General features: G+C 40.4%; 1 protein-coding gene across 12 annotated transcripts in view; it reads right to left on the reverse strand.

Moving 5' to 3' along the window:
* The window catches only part of GLIS3 (GLIS family zinc finger 3), a 424,300-nt gene that overhangs the window by 8,333 nt on the left and 393,591 nt on the right, over window positions 1-22,376 (reverse strand). For all 12 annotated transcript variants that reach the window (XM_079113026.1, XM_079113034.1, XM_079113032.1 and 9 more), the window contains one exon: window positions 17,273-17,448. In XM_079113026.1, coding sequence (XP_078969152.1) covers window positions 17,273-17,448 — 176 coding nt within the window. The remainder of the gene's footprint in view (window positions 1-17,272; window positions 17,449-22,376) is intronic.

Here is a 22,376-nt window from a genome sequence, read left to right on the forward strand (position 1 = left end):
TACTGCTTTAGCCTAAACTGCCAGGGCATTTCAATCCTGAAGAACGACTTTCCTTTCTAAGAGTAGCAGCAGAGGAAAGGAATGTGCCACTCACTTTCTGTACTTTAGATTTACTGGGCCTGACTCACCCTGTGCACAGGGAATGACAATGTCACAGGTAGGATTCCATATGACGGTGGAGTGAAATGTCAATGAGAGCTCTCCCCAACTGCACGTATACAAAGATGGAGATTAATACCATCAGCCTGCACTTTGCAACTGTACTAAGTCCTGATGGGTACTTAGTAAATTTTTGTAGCAGATGACTTGGCAAAACAAAATTCTTATTCTCTTTTCAGATGATGCAGGGAAACCACCTCCAAATTCTGGGTACCAGGAAAAATGCTGGACACACAACACTCAGAACTGAGACTGACACTTCCTGGCAGTCAGCTCAGCCTGGACCATGATGACCAGTCATAGGTCCAGACAGCCCACCTGTGGCAGCAGGAGCCTCTCACAGACATCAGGAAGGCCCTGCAGAACTAGCTTCCCCACTGGAAGTGGCCTCATCCTGCTTGTGGGATCTTCTGTGAGGCTGCCTGAAAGCAAACATGAAAGCGATCGTTTTCCAAGACCCCTTGATACCTTCAGATGGGAAAACCCTTCACTCTCATGGGATCTGGACTATCTCAATACAGGGATCCAGGCCAAGCACCACAGATTTTCAGCTACTACCCAAATCTCAGGTTTCAGGTGTCAACTGTTCCTTTGACTTTGTAACCACAGATGAAAGAGGATTAAGAGATCATCCCATGTAGAGGGCTGAGGGTATGCTTGACACACAGTCCACATTCTAGAAATATTACTTTTCATTTTTCTTTTCCAATTCTTTTAACAACACATTCATTTCAATTTCTATGCCTTTAACTCACCTGATAACTATTTACTAAACATTGGGTTGAGTGCTGGGGACACAGTGGTGAATAAAATACAACCCATGCCTTTTTGGAGTTTACATTTTAGTGGGAGAAAAATAATAGAAATATAAATGAGAAATCAAAATAATATAATTTCATATTACATATGACATTGCAAAGGAATTTTTCTTTAAGGGATTTACAGAGATGTAATTTTCTTCTCCAGAATGCATTCAAGATAGGAAGAATGAAAGGCAACAAATAAAGAAGTTTAGACTATGGTTCCACTGTTTGACCCTCCCCTGTGGTGGCAGGTATAATCAGAGGCCACCACACAGCTCTGCTGAGGATCAGCCCTGGCAGAGAGGTCTTCCTGTCTGTGGTACTAAAAAGTCCGTGCCTGGGTAGGGAATCAGATATCAGTGGCAGCGGCAGCTTTGGCAGCCCCTTGGTTTTTTGGTGGTATGGTTGTTTTCTAGCCAAGTGGAAGGAAGGATGTATATTTATGAGCTTTACAACTCTAATTATTTTCTGTACAGACTATAATTTTGTGGTTACTTTAGGAAGTGTGGAGTTTTGGGCCTTAGTCATCTGATTGCTTCATATTCAGTGATATGGATCAGCCCAAGTGATGAGCGGGTGGGGTCAAATCCAGAGACAGGGACACATAAAGGAGACGCGTGACTCCATTAATTAGCTTCTTGGATCCCTTCTTCAAGACTCTTTGGGTTTTTGTGGATTCCCCAACTCTCTGGAGATCTGTGACCTGTTCTTCCCTCTTTGTGTGGCATTCAATTATCTCCTAAAAACCAAGTCCAGGGAAAGGAAAGAGATGTACTTTCCAAGAAAATCTGTGACCCTAATAATGCTCTAAAAAATAAAGCCTATTTTTTTAAAAGGTGGCCTTTATTCCATGTTTCTCTGTATTACATGCTTTCCCCACTAAAGTATATATTCCATGTATAGTATGTTTACTATCATGTCCATAGCACTCAAAATAATACCAGGAATGGAGCAGTGTTATTCAATAAACACTTATTGAAACCCACTCACACTTTGTTCCTGCTCTGCAGATTCCTTAGTTTCACTTACCATTGGGATGCAGTGTCAGTGGGTAGGTATGAGGAGGGTTTGCTGAATTCATGGATGCTGCTTCCCAGTGAATTAAATGGGAACGGGAATGCAGAGAACAAAGGCATGCAAGTGTAAGAAAGAGCCCCACAAAAAATGTCCTCTCCACGCACTGGAGGTAGGAGATTTGCCTGGGTTAAGTAACTCCTTCTCAGAGATTCAAATACTCCCTGCCTAGGTTATAGCTTTCAATCACTAATAATAGAGTAGGAGTTACCCCACTCGACCACACTAAAACAGTCTCTGAAAATACAAAGTTTTGATGGAAAAGAAAAGAAAAGGGATGGAAAAGGCGCAAGGAGATAAATGCCTTCACGTTCCCTGGCTCCCCTCATTTCTTCTCTAACACAATGGCCACAAGCGAATTCCTTTACTCTCTGGAAGTGCGTCGTCTATCCCCTTTGGATACTATTGGTATCCCATGTCAGAAACACATGAGGAACAAGAGGAAAAACTTAAGTCAGTCTCTGGGAAAGATCATAAAGGTGCTCAGAATATAGTCTCTGGGGTCACACACTCTCAGTCAGAATCGGTGCATTCAAACCTTACCCAGGGAATCAGGCACTTACCACTCACATGATATCTCAAGTAACAAGTCATCTTACAGATTCCTTTTTAGGTATGTGATATTTCTTTCTTGGAAGCAGGCAATTCAAACAAATGTTCCCATTTTATAGGGAAAGAAATGGAAGTAGAACTCTTGCATACCTTTCTCTTATAACTGATACTATGAAAGCAATAGTGGCAAACTTACCCAATCACTTTAATATTTTTAAATATCCAGATATTTGGAATTATTTCTGGATGTAGCCTTCACCTTCACACAAATGGGGAGCAGAACTAAAGCAGCAGTCATATGACTCCTACTGAGTCCAGAGATTCCCCACTGCAGGTCCTTTGCATTGGGCACTTTTGTGGAATACTCTGGTTAGTGTTTTATCAGTCACTTAGAATTCTGCCATTAGAAGAAAATAATCTAGTATTTATTTTCTAGAGGATGAGCATTGTCCTAAGTGTTTTACACAAATGAACTTCATCCTTAGAACAACTTTCTAGTCAAGTAGTATTGTCCCCTGTTTACAAACAAAGGAACAGAAGTTAAAATAACTTATCCAAATCCTCACAGTTTCCAAGTTTCAGAACCAGGATTTAAACCCTGGTCTTTTTGCTGACATTGTTCATGAAGACCACTGGTGCTGAAGCTCAGGGACCAAAGGAATCTCAAGAAGATCTGGCCATTTTTGTCGAGGTTTCTTGTTGCCAAATTGTAGGCAAAGTTAATCAGGCTAGGTCTGCATTTGGGAAAGTACATTCTTGTTCAAGCAAAGAGTATTGAATCAATAAGTAAAATCGATCAGGTCACCTAATTACTGAAAAATTCTAAAAACCTTTGAGAGCAGAAACAGACATTTCAGGAATTTTTCTTATGGCCATTTTTCTGATTTTGCCACTATTTTATTTCTGCTGATTGCATGAATGACTGGGATTCTAGTTGGATTCCCAGGTGACCCATTAACCATCTGTGTGTCTTAAGAGAAATTCTTTTCTTTTATGAACCTTTAAAAAAAAAATACCCATTTTATCAGATTGTGGAAAACACATATGACCATGTTTATAAAAGCATTGGGTGCATTCCCTGGCACCTCAGGAGGCCTGTGGTAAACAGCAGCAACTCCTACAGTGAAATAAGCTCAGAGAGGTTGGAGGCTCTACACCACCTAAGTAGGTCATCAGCGACTCTCCCACAGACCCACCGTCCTTAGGTGTACAACTATGCCGCATCTCACGGTGAAATCACCGCAGCTGGTTGCCATTTTTGCCTTTGCCCCTCATGGTGGCCATCGATATCATCCAGGTCTTCATTTGATCCGGAGCTTGACTAAACTTCCTTCCCGGAAAGGGCAGAGAAACTGACTCTTTGTTTTAATAATATGGAGTCTATAATCGGGGAAGCTACAGGAACAGCTCACAGACGGTGTTAGGAAGACAGATTTTTCTTTGGGCTGAGAACTGAACCAGCTTGCAAAGCACTGGAGCTATTTAGGATTGACATTTAAGCAACTACTCTACTAAGAAAGGAAAATAATGGCAATAATAACACTTGTGCACATTCCTACTGAAGGAAACCCATAATGGTGTTCTAAAAGTTGACCAATAGAGAAGTTTCCTGGTCCTGGTCCCTCTGCTCTTGGACAGAGGAGTTGCAGCCTAAGGGCTCCAAGTTGGAAAACTACCTTGTTCTAACAAGTGGGGGCCGTGTTCATCTGCATCTCCTGCTGCCAGCTTGCAGGCCACAGGGAGAACACTCTGGGTGCTCTCTCTACTTGTCCCACCTCCAAGCCTCACCTAATCTGCAGCAAGCTAGTGACAGTATCGATCACCGTGAGCCACATTCTGGCCCTTGGGCTTGACTACTGATTTCCAGAGACGGGGAGGGGAGAAGGTGGTGAATGTGCTACTGATATCTGCAAAGGGTTCAAATAAGGAGATGGGACTGGGCAGAGTATGTTGCTGAAAGGGACAATAAGGAAATGGGAAAGAAGTAGAGTGGGAAGGAAGGCATGTGTGAAACACTCTTGGTTAAAAAAATGACATCAATTTTCATTTAAATACCTCCAAACCACCCAAAACCCCAGTGTTTGGTGGCCTATGGTTTCCAAATTCTCAAAATGATAAGCTGCCAAAGTAAACTAATTGCAATGTGTCTCAGTAATTGCCATGTGTGGATGTATACAGTTATAGTAAAATGGTTCAGTGAATCCTGATGATGAGAATGCACATTTGAAAATTACATTAAATAGAGATTCTCAAAACCCGTAAGACCGGTGGAGTCTAAGATGGATTTGAAAGCCAGATCTGCTATTTACTGGCTGTGGCTTTGAGAAAACCATGGTCTCTCTGAGTCTATGAGTCCCTCTTTATATAAGGAGAGTAACAGTACTCACAGGCAGCAGAATCCCCAAAGGGAAGGGGAAGAAGCACAGGGGACCAGTGAAAGGGATTCAGTGCCCAGGTACCCATAAACTGCCACCTATACTCTCTCACCTACAGATTATACCCAAAGCTTCACAAATTCTGGATACAAATGAAGCTGGAAATGAAGGACACAGGGTTTGAACATTCTGCATCTGATGGCAGTATGAAGTGGGCAATCACTGGTCAAGGTTGATAATAATGAGCTGGTATTTTTTTCATGAGAAGGGATCACTCATTGCTGGAATATGTACCCCTACTGAGTGAAAAAAGGACCAAGTAAAATAATAAGTGTGAAAATAATTTGTTAACAGTGAAACCACTGAAAACTCCAGCTCCCATTGTCTTGTTATAAGTCTAGTGTTACTTATCAATCTACTGCCTCTGATTTACCTTATACAGGTAAATCTTCCCATGGTTGTGTCAGACTCCTTCCCATGATACCCATAAACAACCTTTAGACTTAGGGGTAACTGGACCAAAAGCAGAACAAGGGAAGCACTGTCAAGAACAAAGATTAATTCTATCTATTCTTGTCTTTTCATGAGGGCCATCCTGGTGTTACACGACTTTCCGGTCCTGCTGCATTTGTAGGACTTCCCCAGAAAGGAGAGGGAAAAGGAAGCTGGAAAGTGTTTACCTCCGTCACAGGCAAATCTCTTCTTTTGGATTACTTCTGACTAGGCAACCATGGTGAGGGAGCCCAGAACAGAGATTTTTAAAGTGGGGGCCAGCAGCATCAGCATCACCTGGGCAGGTCTGTTAAACCTAAATACTCCTGGGTTCCAAGGAAGACTCAGTCAATCAAAACCTCTGGAAGAAGGAGGAAGAGCCTGAAAATGTGTGTCTTTAAAAAAGATATTTCTTACCCTGAAGTTTGACAGATGGTTCACAAACATCTGAAAAATTTTCAAATGAAATCCCAATTGGAAAAAAAAAAAAAAAAAAAAAAGGACTCTGACTCCATTTGAAATAGGGAAGGAGAGCTTGTCTACATCTTTCCCCCTTGGGCTGGATCCCAGCCCTTTCTGCTGGATCCAGGGTCTGAGGATACAGTGATACTGACTGTTCCCAAAGTGACCCTGAATTACACTCTCAGCAAATATGGGTCAGGATGACTCACCTGGCTCCACCCTAGTGCCTTTCCCTGGCTTTCAAGTTCTCCATCGGAGGTGATATCACATGACCTCATTTGAATGACTCACAAGCCTTGATCTCATTGTCAACCCCATACCGATCTTTTGGCCTAGACTTCTGTCAGCTGCCATCAAACTCCCACATTATATCTGCTCTGAGCACTAGGTGACTTCTTGCTTCTCTGACTCCCAGTCTGATTATACAATTTTCTAGCATTCTCATGTAAGAGTGAGCCCCACCTCATCCTTCCCAGTGAGCCAATGCCTTGATTGTTTCTTCCCTTAAACTTCTGCCTTACAACTAAATCTCTCTTCCATGCTGTTAGGCCTCCCCCAAATCCACTGTTAAGAAAAATATGTTGAAATTAAATCTGGGCTCAAGATTAAAGAGTACAGAAATCTGTATTTGTGGATTTGAGATAGGAGAGTGGACATCTTATCTGCGAAACCTGATAGATGTCCCTTGATCTCAGGATTCCTGTCACCTCCTTCTAACTGCCACCAGGAAACTTGCCTTTTTAATCTTGTCAAACCTTGGCGACACCAACAATCAATCTGGACAATCCAATTTATGATCTGCCATCTCCGTTCCACCCCTTCTGTCAAACAGCCTTCATCCCACTGCCACCTGGGGACTCGACTCTGATTCGTGCATCCAATCTACAAGGTCCTTCCTTTTTTGCTTAATCTCTTTCCACTGAGCATCAAATTCCTGGATTTTTGAGTATGTATTAGGCATACAAATATGTATCAAAATGTATCAAATGCTACAGGGTACAAACAGATGATGTATTCCATGGACCATGAGGAATATTCTCTGAGTGTTGAGCTCAGAGGTTCTGCTTGCCAGAAAACACACCTACTAACTAATATCACATATCACAGATAGCCCCTTGAATACACATGAGCTCAAGACAGGCCGGGGTTTTGGTTGTTTTCTACATTGATGTGGCTTTAGCAGCCAAGACAGGACTTGCTAGAGAGCAGGAATTAAACATTTGAGAACGCATGAATGAATGGTATCACAACTAGAGACGTTGGTGAAAATACCAATGGTGAAAGGATCACCACAGAGTTCAAGGATTATGAATTGTGAAGCTTACATACAACAGTCTATCTGAATTTGAGAATATAATGTGACTTCCCTTTCCACCATTTAACTTTTTTTTTTTTAAAGTGGAAGAAGAGAAACTAAGGTGGTGAAGATATGATAGGCTCCATCCAGGTAACCTGGAGGGGTTTGCTGCTCTGAGTCACCCTTTTCTGCTGGAGGTCAGAAAGGTCACTGAATCTAAAGACAGAAAAAAGAGTGGGAAGGAGAACTGAGTGACTGAACTAGCAACAGAATACCTTGTGCTCTTTTAGGAAACCATCCCAACATAAAAGAACTTATTCAACTACTCTGAACTTCATCTCTAAATATAGGGTTAATAATATATTTTTCTCTCTTCACAAGTTATAATGAAGGTTTAGGCATTTGTGCAACAAATATTTTATTGAGCGGTTTCTATTCAATTAACAGGCACTGACAAAAAATATGGTCTGTCAGGATAATTTATAAAACATATACTATGGTATAAATGCAGGTATTGCCACTGACCACTGATGCTGATAAAAACGCTGCATCAGCCCGGATCCATAGATGCAAAGGACCTTGGGTAATTACTTGGCTAATTCAGATCCCCTGAATCATTTTGCCATAATGACAAGGAAATTTAAGAACTTGCTTTAAGATGTGTGATATGAGGTTGGGTTTGGTGAAGGAATGTAGAAAGGGAGGGGTTGGTGGTTACACTTAAATGATTTAGAAAAATGCCTAAATGTTTTTACTTCAACAGGCTTGCATCTTTTAACATCTAGTTCTCAAAAACCTTGCAAAAGAATGAAATGGAGGGTTTAGTCAGAACACTGGTTTGAGAGGGAGAATTCCTGTAATCAGAAAGAGCAATGACAATTGCAAGTAAACTAACAAGAAATTCTAAGGGAACTAAGGTTGTTTTGCAACATGGTACAGGGCTGATCTGATCTGAATGGGAACACATCAGGCCATTTCCAGTGTTTCGCTGTGTCATTTTTTTTTTTTTTTCTGTTTTATTAACACAGTGGTCTCACTACCAGTCACCAAGATGATCCTGATGTGGGGATTCCATTTGTCCCTTTTATTTTAAGGAAGCTTCACCTGTAACTCTTCACAATTTTTTCTTTGAAACTATCAATTGTTTATCATATTTACAAAGAACGTTCCAATTAAAAATATAAGAATTTTAAGACACAGGTTGCCATTAATATGTTCAGCCCTAAAGAGTTCAACAGAACCCCTAAAATAGAGTTATAAGAAAAAATATTTAATTTTAAGAGTTCCATTGGCTAGAAGCCAAACTTGATGAGCGTTGGGTATAAGATTGTTTCCGAAAAAAGTACCCTACTTTCTCAACAGACGGAAAAAGCTCTAAATATCTAATCATGTTCATTAAATACTTATCCATAAGTGTTTTTAAGTGACAGAGAAGTCACAATAGTCAATAAAATGGAGATTTTTCTGGATAGTTCTTCTCTTCAATAAAATTTTGAGTTCCAGTTAAGAAAATAAATTACCATGCTGCAAGGGGCTCACCTTGACTGCAGGGTGAAAGAACAGGTAGACTACTTAATAGAAAATATTTAAAAACCAAGTTATAGTTCATGTCATTTAACTCCTGTTGCTATGAAAACTTCTTTTAGGTCAATGAAAATAATGTAAAGATGTTCGATAACATTACTAAGAAAATTAAAATGAGTTATTCAGTCTTTGCTGTACATATTGGCAACAATTAAAATGCCATCCAGTATGAGGAAATGGGCACTCCAATTTGCTGCTGGTCAGAGTCTAAATTCGCATCGCCTCTATAAAGAAACAGGGCAGTACCTATTCAACTTGAAAATATGCATATCCATTAACCCCCCACTGTCTTTTTAGAAACATTTCCCGAGAAAGTATGCAAAGGGTTATGTTTTTGTGTTTATGTAAACACACACACATAAAGAAATTTAACAGAGCAGTGCTAGAAAAAGAAGAAAATGAAAATATATAAATGTCTATTAATAGGAGACTGATTTTAAAAGATGATGACATATTTCTGATAGAACTACAGAACTAGGGGGGAAAAGGAGTATATCTACGTACATTGACCTGGAAAGCAAAAGCAAAGTTAGTATAAAAAACAAATCATAAAACAAAAATACAGAATGTGAGGTTATTTTTATAGTAGAAGATGCGGGTATATACATGTACACACATGTATAGGTAAGTATATATACTCGCATATTCATTTCATTTCTATAAACATTAAAAAGATGCAAAAGAATGCTCATGGATCTCGTAACAGTCATTACCTTTGGGCAGTAGAATTGGTGTAAGAATAAGGATGGGAAGGGACTTAAACTCTTTATAAACGTAAGTACTATAAGTACTTTTAAAGAAGGGCAGGTAAATTTTTTTCTTTATAATGTAACAAGTCAGGAAGAATTTTTAAATTGGTAGTTAAGGACTGTGCTGAGAGTTCAGGAACCCCAGTTTGTTGATTTAGTAATCAGCCTTCCAAAGTTTCCCCAGCATACATGTACTTGTGAAAACATAGCACATGTTACATAACCCCAAATTACTCATATTATCTCTGAAGAGATTACCAGAAGGGGAGATTGTGACATGTCCAAGGTGACAGAGTCAGGGAAACAGAGTGTACCAAAAAGTAGCATCAAGAAGTTTGGAGGGAGGCACATGGTGGATCTGAACTGGAATCCATTATGTAACCTAATGGCTGTAAATGTTTTGAAAACAAAATGCTTTTCAAGCAAGGGACCTGTACTTCTGAGCACTGAGAATGCCTTGAAATACCTCTTCCACAGAGCACTGGCCAGAATCGCACTACTGGACATTTAGCTAGGTTGTACTTCAGGGGTCTTCCTGAAGTGTACTCACTCACAAGAAGGAATCTGGTACCCAATGTGCCCTAATGAACAAGTGTATCATTAGGTCACTCAATTTCCTCGAGGGAGAGTCTCAGGCAGTTGATCAAGAGGGAACAGGCAGAAATGCCCAGAGAAAAGAGGGACACTGAAAACTTGAGTATAAAGCACAATTTAAGCCAAGGGCTGGCTCCGACAATCTGAGTAAGCAGGTATGATCAAAAATCCTCCTTTTCTTCTTTCTATTCATTCATATGTATTTAACATTTATTATACACTTACTGTGTGCAAAGCACTGGGGACAGATGTGCTTCCTGTGCTGAAGAAACATGATTTCTTGATGGTTAGTTGGTTCAATCATCTTAACATCCCTATTGATCAAACATGGCACATGAATTTGGCAGATTTAATGTGCGCGTGTATGTGCGTGTGCACACTCACATACACACACATCTGTGTTTAGATGCTTCAAATGTTCAGACTATACATGTATATTATTCACAGTTCAATCACTTCCATAATCCATCATTCAAACAGTTAAAATGACCATCTTACACTCCTTCCACAAAACCCAACCTGTGAGATGCCTACTGCACCCTGCTTACACACCTAAATTTAACTTTTGTTTTTTAGAATTAGCACACTGTCAGAATTTATCAAGTACTACTTATGTAAAACTGTTCTTGGGGTAATTTTGTAGTAATTAAGTATGTGAGAGTAATTAAGGAGTTCTCTGAATCTAATCATCAATCCCTAGTACTATATAGGCATTAATAACATCAGAGCTGATACCGAAAATTATTCCTGATTATGACTGCTGATGATAACATCCGAGTAGTTTGAAGAGCACTCACTGGCTCATTTCTTTTGTGAATGTCACAACTTTCTCAGTGAAGACTAGGCACTGTTGATTTATAAGTAATTATATGTGCCTTCCTGAGATTTCAAGAAGTTGTGACATGCTCAAGTTCTAAGCAATACAACTTCTAGACTTACTCCTTTATTATTTCACAATCTCGCAAAGGCAGTTGTGACTAAATTTCCTGTGGAGGGGAGTATGTTTATTGTCTCTAAAATTTGCCTTTAAAAAAATAACCTTTAAAGATTTAACACTATAAACCCCCAGCAATGAGATCAGTCATGGCAGTAAACCAAAGAGCTCTTCCTGGAAAGTGCCACTGCACAATCACTGTGAGTAAACAGCCACCAGAGGAAGAAGTTAGTTAGACTCCTACCTGCCACCTCATTTCCATTTAAATATCAGAGCTCTGCAATTTGATTTCTATAGTTTGAAAGATCTTTAGTAGGACAAGCCATTTACAATGCCTGTTTTATTCTTCGAGGCCTGTTCGTGGCTGGAAACCCTTTGTTTCCCCACGCAGTCAATTTGAACTGGGTTGACAAGCTTACAGTTCCATACTGAGGTAAGAAAATGCCACCATTGTCTGGAAGCTGACTGGCCTGCTTCTTTGGGGCCCACAGGCAGGGCACGCTTTAAATCATGAAAAAGATAGCTTAAAAACCACAGGAACTGTGACCAACAGAGAAGGCGCCCACTTCCCACTGCCACTGTGTTGATCTCAAACAGACCGGGCTAAGGAGGTACCCTCATGGTGTTTTCCTAATGAAATCTAATAACTGGAGCTTGGATGATGGAAATCTTTGTGTTGGCAACTGGAAACTCCAGAGGGGTGTAAATAAAAGCAAGCAGTGGAAACTTGAGAGAAACTTGAGAGAATGGAGAAGGTGGGTATAAAATGGGTCAGAACCCCTCATAAGAGCACTGATTTCCAAGAGGTGGTATCATTAAGTCTGATTTGGGAGACAGGTAGTACTGGTCCCATTTTACAGATTAGGAAACCAGTCCTAAGAGCATTTGGCAGACCCTGTATCTGCCTGGAAACATTATTAATAGAGCCTCAGTTTTGTTAAGCATGGGGATGCACTAAAGCATCCATCTTGCTGGTCTCCCTAGCATCTGAGGATGTCCATGTAATGAAGCTTGGGGTACATCTGTCCTTCACTCTTCACCCTCTTCTCTGCCTGAAATTGAACAGGATGTGCAGGTCATACTGTGACCAGGAGGATGGAAGTTCCCTGTTTGAGATGACAAAGCAGAACATGGCAGGAAGCCTAGACACTGTTGGTCAGGAGGGGCGACTCCTCCACTCAGCACAGTTTCCTGTTAGACATCTTGTTACGCAAGAAGAGTAAAACACATAGATGTTGCTGCTATAACATGATAAACAAATTCTGCCAAGTCTTGTGCTCTGCACAAATGTTTATTTAAAATAGCTGGGTCATTGGGAAGGCAGGACTGAAACAGACCACTTAAGATATATGAAACTTTCTAACTATGAACAGGAACAAAATATTCAAGGGGAAATTTGGACAACCAGCACAGCCAGTTCAGTGTGATACTGGGTTCCTGAGTGGTCAATAAAAATGCACAAAACATTGAGTGGAAACTGTGCCTTGCAGGAACTGAGACAACAGGTGATGGGGTCCAGTGAGGAGGAGGAAAGGAGTGTGATGTATCATTAGCTGAGGGCACTGCAAGGTTGGGTGTGCAACTCTCTTGAATAGGAGCCCCTAGTCTCATGGTGTGTGTGTGTGTGTTTCATTTTCTTCTCTTGCTGTTCCAGCCCTCCTTAAGATTTTACGTGTACAAACACAATTCCATGTTATTCTAATATCATCACTCAATTTATCAGTTGCACCTGAATGAAGCAAACTCTGTTTTGTCCTTAAGGGTTCTACACGTACAGCCCAATATAATGCTGCCTGTTACAGCTTAATGTTTCTACCTCTATCATTCCACTTGACTTTTCTAAAATACCAGGCTTACTTCTTCAGTATGTAGTATGACACTGAGCACTGCACAAAACCCAGTTGTCAGCTGGGGTCACAGTTCCCCAGCATCTTCTCCCTCCATGCATGGTTCAACTGTGTACCGCAGCCACGTACAATCTCCCATTAGCTCTTCTCTGTGCACGCACACCCCTTTGTGATCTTCCCGGTGCCTTTGCTTTCCCTCTGCCTGGAATGCCTTTCTCCACTTGGCCTGCAAAATGAACTATTATCCTCAAAACCCTATTCAAGTGTCACCTCTCAAACCCTACTCTGACAATTCCTTTGAACGCATCAGGTGCTTTCAACTACTGCATGTATCTCAGGGAACTGATAAAATGACATTCATGTTTGCCTGGCACATAGAGGATGACCAACAAACACTTGCTGAACTGAACTTGGCCTCTCCTTGATAGACCCCCAAAGCAGGACGTTTGTGAAAATGCTCTTCTAGGAATTCCCATGGCATTTGAACAACCTGGAGTGAATAGGGCATTTAAAAAGAAATTATCCATGAGTACCATAACAAAATGTACAAATATCAACTCTTAGGCAACTAATCCAGGCAAAATTCTGAAGCTTGCCTGGGCAAGAGAATTATCCTAACAAGAAAGAAAAGACTAGAGAACAAGTTTACATGATTAGAAAGTGTCCTTATGTTTACATCTGAAATAAAGGACTAAAGCTTACTAAGAAGTTGCCTTAGAGATACCATCCAAACAGAGACTTGTAAATGCTATCAGCATTCAAACTTTAAAAAGAAAGGACACCTTATCCACCTTACTAATGAAGACAATATGAGTGGATAGACTGAATGAAGACTCAATAAAGCCAAGGTGAGAGCACTTGATAAAGCAATACTGTTAATCTTTTCAAAGTATATCTTTGACAAAATGCCTCTTCATAAAAATATAACTAGAGCACACATTGCCTAAGCTTCAGTTACAATTAGTGGCATGACTAAAAAAACTCAACAGATCTCCTTTTCTTCTAATCTGTAAGACCAAAGCCTTCTGAGCTCTGATCTTCATGGCTCTAGGTAATGCAACAGCATCTACAGGCATCTACATTTCCCCGTGGACAAATATAAGTGAATATTTCTTTTAGTGTGCTTTAACTTAGGAACATGCTGATTAAGAATGTGGCTTGGAAATGCAGACCGTTTGTTAAAGCTGCCTGTGTACTTTGCTAAAGTAGTGATGCCTAGACGTTATGTATTTGTACATGTCTTAGTTCCCATCTCTAAAAATACAGTGATGACATTTCCCCTGACCTCTACCAACTACAAGGAGGACAGAGGAGATGGGGTAATGATGCTCATTAAAGTCATGAACATCTTGAAAGAGAGAACAAACACTCACTACAGCTATTGTGTTAGAAACCTTGATATTCCTGGGACTTCAAAAATCTAGTCTTCTAGGGATGAAGTTCCCTGTCACCAGGCTGCTATATAACTTCAAACAGCAAACCTGTCCAAATAAAGAGGAAAGCCCTGGCCAATAAACACAAGTCTCTAAGAAGAGCTCCTCACCTCACTGGGTATAGTGGTATACACCTTTGATTCCAGCTACTTGGGAGACTGAGGTAGGAGGATTGCAAGTTCAAGGCCAGCCTCAACAACTTAGTTCTCCTCGCCCCCAGCACTGCAGCATCAACTTGAAAAATAATGGATAAATTCTGCCCTTCTCCTAAAGTAATTGATGAGAAATACTGTGACTACAAAGTTCCAGAAAAATATTTCAGAAAAATGCTTGGAGGAGGGAGTAAGACTACATCTAGATCCCTAACCTTCACATTCCCCATCCCTACAGCCACCCAGTGACTAATGCATGGGCATTCTGCTTGAAAGTTCATCACAAAGGCCATTTGCCTACCTTCCTGGAGAAAGTCATGATTTACTAATTTGCCAAACTATATCCTGAATCTAATTTAGGGCTGATGTTAGCAATTTCTCATTGGCTATGAGAATTTTAACAAGCAAAAGAATGAAAAAAAAAAAAAAAAAACTTCAACAACTTCAAATTGACAATGTATTCATCCATTATTTAATAAAAAATGGGAAATGCAGAAAAAGTATTTTGCCAAAATGATAGGGTAGATCTCATTTTCTGTGTCCTCTTATTTCATTATTCATTTGTTGAATGAGAAAGTGTCAATTACTTATTCAGTAAATATTTATTAAATCCCTACTTTACACCAAGTATTACGCTTAGCCTGGAGCTACAAACATAATCCCTGTTCTCAAAAAGTCTAATAAAGAAAAGGAAGGGAACAGAAGGAAGATAATTAAATTAAATAAGCTCCTACTCTGTGCCCGGTGTTTTTCTTAACAAATTCTCATAAGAACCAATGAAAGGAGGTGGATGAAACTCTCTCCACTTGGGCACAATAATTTGCATGGAGTCACACAGTTCAGAATTGACTGGTAATTTGCATTCAATTTGGTCTAATTCCAAAATATCTTTAGAAAGTAGAAAGAAAGAAAGAAAGGAAGAAAGAAAGAAAGAAAAAGATACCTATTATCCCACTACCCTGATACAAAAACTATTAATATTTCAATGAATTTCTTTCCAAATGTTTTTCTACACATAGGTTAATCTTTAACCTTTAAACATTTATTTCACAGTTATAATCAAAGCACGTTAAACACTGCATTCCATTGGAACTGTGACACCATGGACTATGAAATGCTCCATTATTCTATATTGCACCAGAAAGAAAAATCGCTACCAATTATGTGATGCCAGTGACTGTGAGATGTGTCTGGATTTCAGCAGGGTTAAAATGTGAAGGCAGAAAAGCATGTCTCAGAGTCAGCAACCCACTCGGAATTCTACACAGCCCACACCCATGCTGCCCACCTTCTGCCTGGAGGAGTGCAGGGGCTTCCTAGCACAGGGACCCTGGGTCTCCTCCACATCAGACAAGAGCTACGAATGGGCTGGGGTGTCCCCCTCAGAAGGAAGAGGGTTCTGGGTATCTTTCCTACAGATGCCTTGCCTTGTGCATAGCAGGAACTCAAGAAATACTTCTTGGTTGAATAAGTACATAACAAAAGTTTGAAAATAAATGTCTATTCAATAGGTAAAAACTACCATAGACTTGAAGAATGGTGAAAATCTAAGTTGTATTGGGGAACGAGGGACTTGTGTGGCTATACTGGAGACATGGGGAATGGGAGAGATGGATGGAACTCTGAACCAGAGCCAGTGGCCCTGGCTTTTCGATGATTGTTCTTCCTACAGCTGGCCTCCTCTTGTCAGCTCAGGCTTCTACTTTGGGGTGCTTATCCAAATTCAGCTCCACAATGTTGCTTGGTTCTGGCATCTTGGGAAATCACTCCTTCAGTCTCCAACTGTACACTGATTTAGATTGGTTTGGGGGATCCATTAATTTCAAGTAACAATGCATATGGAGCAAATTCAGGAAATAGCCAGCGTCCTTTCTGTTCATATAGCAGGTCTGACTGCTCTAAGAGTAACAGGTTTTGATAGTCTGAGACTATACAATGTATCATTTCATTTTCCTAAGCAAGTTCACTAGAATATGTGCCTGAATAGGCAAAATGTGTTTAAATAAAGAAAAGAAATTAAGCCAGACTTAGTTCTCCGTGCATGTTCCTCATTGAGATCACCCTATTTTGAAAGAACCGTGGTTCCTTGCATCCTTATCTCCTTTTCTTCCTTTATGTACCTAACACCTATCTCTGTGTCTCCCTAAGAGATACGACAATGGTCAGAGAATTCTGCCCTAAAAATTTTGCTCCCAAATAAGTAAATTACAACAGAGCATGAACAGAAGTTCGAGCAGACAGATAACAGGTGAGCTGCCATCAGTTCAGAGCCAGAAGCAATTCAATCAGCTGAGGGACTAGGAAAGGCTTCAGGGAAGAGGTGTCATTTCACCTGGGCCTTGAAGGATGAGAGGATCTAGCTTAATGGAGCTGGGGGCAAAGACCCAGCAGAGGGGCAGGTGTGGCACCAGGACTCCCATGGTCTTCTGTCATGTGGGCTGGTGACTGTTTAGAAACAGGACACTGTTGTCCGGGCCTGTCCTTGAGGTGTCAGAGCACTGGGTCCAGGCAACAGTGTCCTGTTCCAGTTTGCCTTGGGCTGACCAGTGTCGGGTATCATAAGTCATGTCACCTTAGGGTCAAAGTCAGGAAAACAATATAAGATTTCATGCCTATGAAGTGTGAAATTTTAGAGGAAAATTCTAAAAGCTTAAGTCCGATGTGTAACAATATCTGAAACTCATAACTGGGAACTGAGACACTTGATTAAAAGCAAGAGCACAACGGCACTCTTCAGAACTCAAGGGACTGCTGCTCCCACTTACCATGAACGTGGATACCATTTGGTTGAAAAGAAGAGTTTGTCTCCGGCTGATAGGACTTCAGGTGTGAACTGGATGGTTGCTGGGTGTGGGGAGGCTGTGTTCTCTGCAGTATTGAGGAAGGAGCCGGAACTCTCCGGGGGCTGATGTGGTGAGGAGATGGAGCAGAAGGTACATACCTGAGAAAACAATTACAAAGGGCAACATGAGGGACAAAAATCACAGGAGCAGAGAAACCCACCAAAGCCAAGTCTGACCCCCATTCTGGCCCCACATGTGTGACAATCAGCCCTTTAAACCAACTTTTAGAACTTTTCTCTCTCCCTTTTAGCTACTGAGTTTTTCATTGAGGTATTGAGGGCATAAAAGACACCAGCAAAGGCAAACCTAGTCACAGTTTGGGTTGGTCAAACTTCTTAAGCTGAATTTCAAATACCCTGGGTTTGGTGAAATGCAAAGCACATCTTTTGCCAGGCCGTCTTTCTGCTAATTTTTAAATCCTCTTGCATTTTAGGGATCTTAGGGGAAATTCGATCCGTATGTTTCTGAATCATTTGCACTTAGCTCATAAACGTTTTGTTTTGCAAGACATATCTGAGGTCCAAGAAGTGTTACAAGTCCTTATTATGACCCTCTTGGATCCTATTCTCTTTAAACAATACATTTTCTTTTGCCAAGAATAAATTAACTCAAATCTCAAAGGTCAAGTATGATTTGAAACCCAGAACTCAAGAGGTCTATGTGAATTCTGCGCTTGGCAAAGAATCTTCCTGAGGGTATAGCAGGAACACAATGTAGGACATCTTTTGTAGTAACACGTGCCAATCACAAGACGGTTGGCTTCAGGGAGGAGGTGTAATGGTGTTTAAATGGGGCGAAATCTCCAAGTGACCAGAGATTAAAAAAATGGATGAGTGCAGATTGATCTTCCAATTGTAAGGTACAACTGGCAGGATCTGACTCACTAGGTTTAAAATGAGTATTTTTCCTAACATTGAAGGAAGGTATACTTGTGAAAACAATGTTAAAGCTGGGCAATGTCCACAGAGAATTGAAATGATACTCAACTTGTTGGTTTAGTGGGGGGTTGGTACAAGCCTGGGGGAGAAAGCAGAGGGTCTATTAATGCAGTGAGATAAAGCAGCAAAATTATTTTGGGAAAAAACTATACTAGCAATGAGTTGTTTAGTCCTGGCCTCCAAAGGTGGGGGGGGGAGTCTGTTGAGCTGAAAACTTTTAATATTCTCTTTTTTACACTGTATAGAAAGACAGGCTTTGTTTTTCACTAAAACATATAAGTCACCATCTGTTTATATCACTTATTTCACAGGAACAAATAAATCCACTTGCTTGGGCTTTTGTGTAGGACCATGGATGATAAAAAGGGAGATGAACAAGTATATAAAGTAATTTGAAACCTTTTGAACCAGAATATCTAATAAGACATGTGTATTGCAGCAGTAAGAAAGCATGGGACAAAAATGCCAGGTTCTTTTTGCATTTCCCCTGAGAGATGTCATGAGTCTATGTAAGAGGGCGATGTAGAAACCAAAAGCAGAGATGTAGACTCATTAACCTCTGGAACAAAGGAGTCGGGGGAGGCTCTAGGAAACCAGCTGAGGTGGGATGCCTGCTAATCCATCATTTAGGTTTTCACTCTGCTGAAAGAGAATAGTAACCAAGTATCCTGTGCTGTGTAAATATCAATTTTTCTAGGCATATCACGGTAATTGGAATTACCCCAAAAAGATGTGCTGAGTGGCCCTGAGAGAAAAGGCAGCAAACCAATCCTGACATCGCCTGAAAACATTCAGTAAAGCCCACAGGCCAGGATTCCTCGTATGGAGGCTATTTTCTGGGGAAACAAGTCCTGAATGTGTCTCACAAGTTGCTCTGTGGTTGTAAGAGAGGAAGGAGAGACTGTGGAATCAAGACTTTAGGAGCAGAAGGAGTCCACACTACTACTCAATCCTGGAATTCCCTGGTCATTCAAGGTTCCCAGGGATGGAGAGGGGGAGGATTTGAATTGCAAGACAACCTATGTCACTATCAAATTGTCATCTTTGATGTCTCAATTTTGTTTTTTTGGGAAAGGGAGGAAGATCCTCTGATTGGCTTTCTAGTTCTATTTCCTCATTTGAGGATAAAAGTGGCAATGCGTAGAAGGGATTTTTGCCTTTTTTTTCTGCCACCCTCTTCCTGCTGAGGACTAATGGGGCGGAGAGATGTGTGGACGGGCACGTCGGCAGCCTTTGGGAAGCACGACCTGCCATAATCTGTCTGATGCAGGAGGACAATTTTGTTTCACAACCACTGTGCCCACAGTACAATAAGTCTGACTCACAAACATGGGTTTGATTAACAGAGTAGAAAAGATGGACAGAGAAAGGAGGCAAAGATTCTTGCAATATAAAGTGTATAAAATATTATGCTTTAAGAATTTGGAGCTGGGTGCGGTGTTGCATATCTATGATCCCAGTGGCTCAAGAGGCTGAGGCAGGAGGATCCAGAGTTCAAAGCTAGCCTCAGCAAAAGTGAGGCACTAAGCAATTCAGTGAGACCAAGTCTCTAAATAAAATAAAAAATACTGCTGGGGACGTGGCTCAGTGAGTGTCCCTGAGTTTAATCCCTGGTACTAAAAAAAAAAAAAAAAAAAAAAGAGAGAGAGAGAGAGAGAGAGAGAGAAAGAGAGAGAGAGAGAGAGAGAATTTGGAGAAAGAATAAATTAGGATTACTAGCTATAAAAAGGGGGAATACCTAACTCTAACCAACCAAAAGAATAGAATCCATCTCAACAGTTTAGGAATCATCTATAATGTAGGTTCTATAGTTACATGGAGATTATACATACACGTGTCTTTATGATTTCATACAATTATATAGTCATTACAAATTATTCTTATTTATTCATTCATATAGGTTCCAAAAACTGGCTATACTTTCTTAGTGACCAAAATTCCTCAATATAATGACAACTTTGAGTAAAGGGGAAAATGTGTAGGCACACAACAAGGGGGTTTAACACTGCTATGGCAGATATCTGGGGAAATAAAATGCTATGTCTTCCACTGACTCTACATGTTGCTTTTTGCAATTCAGACTGGATCTTCCTGTTTTTCAAACAAATGAGATTCTAAGATACAAAGTTAACAATTTCAAAACAGTGTTGCCCCATACAAAAGTATTAACAAAATTTTAACATAAGGTATTCTCAGAAATGAATATATACATAAAGGAGGCCTTGGTTTGGAAAGAATTAAGTACACAAATTTTAACTTCTAAATTTACAGAACTTCTAAATTTAGTGACAGGAAGTGATCACCATCATCCAGACAATTGTTAGGAACAAGGAAGTATGAACGTGAATTCTTCACTAAAAAGTCCAGTATCAGAAGGGAGTGCATATAAATAGAGATGTTAAGCAAAGCAGATAAAATCAATTTTGTTACTGCCTAAAACATTATGTGGTATTTTACTGAAAAATCTCTCATGACCTATTAATTTAAAATTAATTTTCATAAATTTGGTTACTTGTTTACCTGCTCATAGTAAAGCGGAAATAGAAAATTAAAATCCAAGGTAAGAAACAGAATAGGAGAGCAGGTGAAACACTGTCTTACTGCTATGGGCAAGGCCCCTGGGAACATCCAAAAAAAACCACGGAAGATTCTCAGCAAGACAGGTGCCAGAAAAGTGACTTGAAAAGACAACAGAATTCAAGACACTGGGTAGTTTAAGGCCATTTAGTGCAGACAGCAAACAACAAACAGCATGCAAAACTCACTAAATAGTAATCTTTCTGAGGCTTAAGGAGGGGGGCTCAGAACCTCATTTTCTAAGTATCTTTCCAACCCTGAATTTACAACCTTGTATCTTCAACGTATACATAAATTATTATGCTCTGAGTATTCACCTTCAAAAACGTTGAGGGTTTTTATTTAAATCAAAAGAAGATGAATTAATTTTTGATGCTAAAATAAATAAAAAAAATTTAATACAAGGATAGACTGAGTTATTTCCAGTTTTCCTCTCTGGAATATCTCATTCCCCAATTACATCAGGCCAAGGTGACATCACTCTAATTCATGCTGAGTGACAGTGTGTCCAAGAGCAGGAGAAAGGCTTTCTGAAATCATTTCTAGGTTCAGCCCTGTCCACCAGCTGTGGATCTGCAGTGGACATTTCAAAGGTTTCCTTCCACATAGTTTTTTATTCTCTTCTTGAGCCTTTTGCGGGTCCCTGAAATAGATGATTGCTGTGTACACAGGCACAACAGACCTGAGAAAAACATCACAGCTTACCAGAAACAGATCACACAAAAGCAAACCAGAGAACTGAGTCAACCATTTCCACTCACTTGGTGGGGGAGTTTGTATAACCCTAGGGTGAGCAATGGTTTGCCAAGAAGGAAGGTGGGTGGGGGGTGGGGATTGGTAGTGGTAGGGAAGCAGGTTTGAAAGGCTGATAAAAGATCCTCTTGGGTAGGGGTATTTAAAATGTTTCTACAGATATTTTTATCTACACACCTCAGAAAATGGCTGACTGCTTTGGAGAATTACTTGGCCATGCTCCTTACCTTCTGTGCTGTGCTCCCTCCTTTCCCTGCCCCCACCCTCTGCTATCCAGCTCCCCAATCTTGCAGTAGAGTAGGGTCAGAATCAAAGTGGTTATCCTTCCTGGAAATGCAGTACTCAATGCCAGAATGTTTCACAGAACCGTAAGTCCCAGCTGAGGTGAGTACACTATTAAGGTTCACATGTAGAAGAAGGGCTAATGACAGGAAAAACAGGAGGATATACGAAGACAGAAGGACCAGAAGTCAGGCCCTCCTGGGCTTGGATCCTGGCTCTGTCCCTTAGTAGGTTGGGCAATCTTAAGTAAATCCTCTTACTTCTTCTAGCTTCAATTTCAAGTGTATATATAGATATCCCAATTCTCACTGGGGATTGTAAAGTGTGAGATAATATTTATTGATTCATTCAAGAGATATGTACTGAGTATTGCTCTCAGCACTAAGGATATAGCAACCAAGGACACAGATGCACCCTTCTGGAACTTATATTTTAATGAGGGAGAAATGAACATATTTAAGTGTGTTAACTATGTT

Source organism: Sciurus vulgaris (assembly GCF_902686455.1).
Source record: "Sciurus vulgaris genome assembly, chromosome: 15".
Classification (NCBI taxonomy): Eukaryota; Metazoa; Chordata; class Mammalia; order Rodentia; family Sciuridae; genus Sciurus; species Sciurus vulgaris.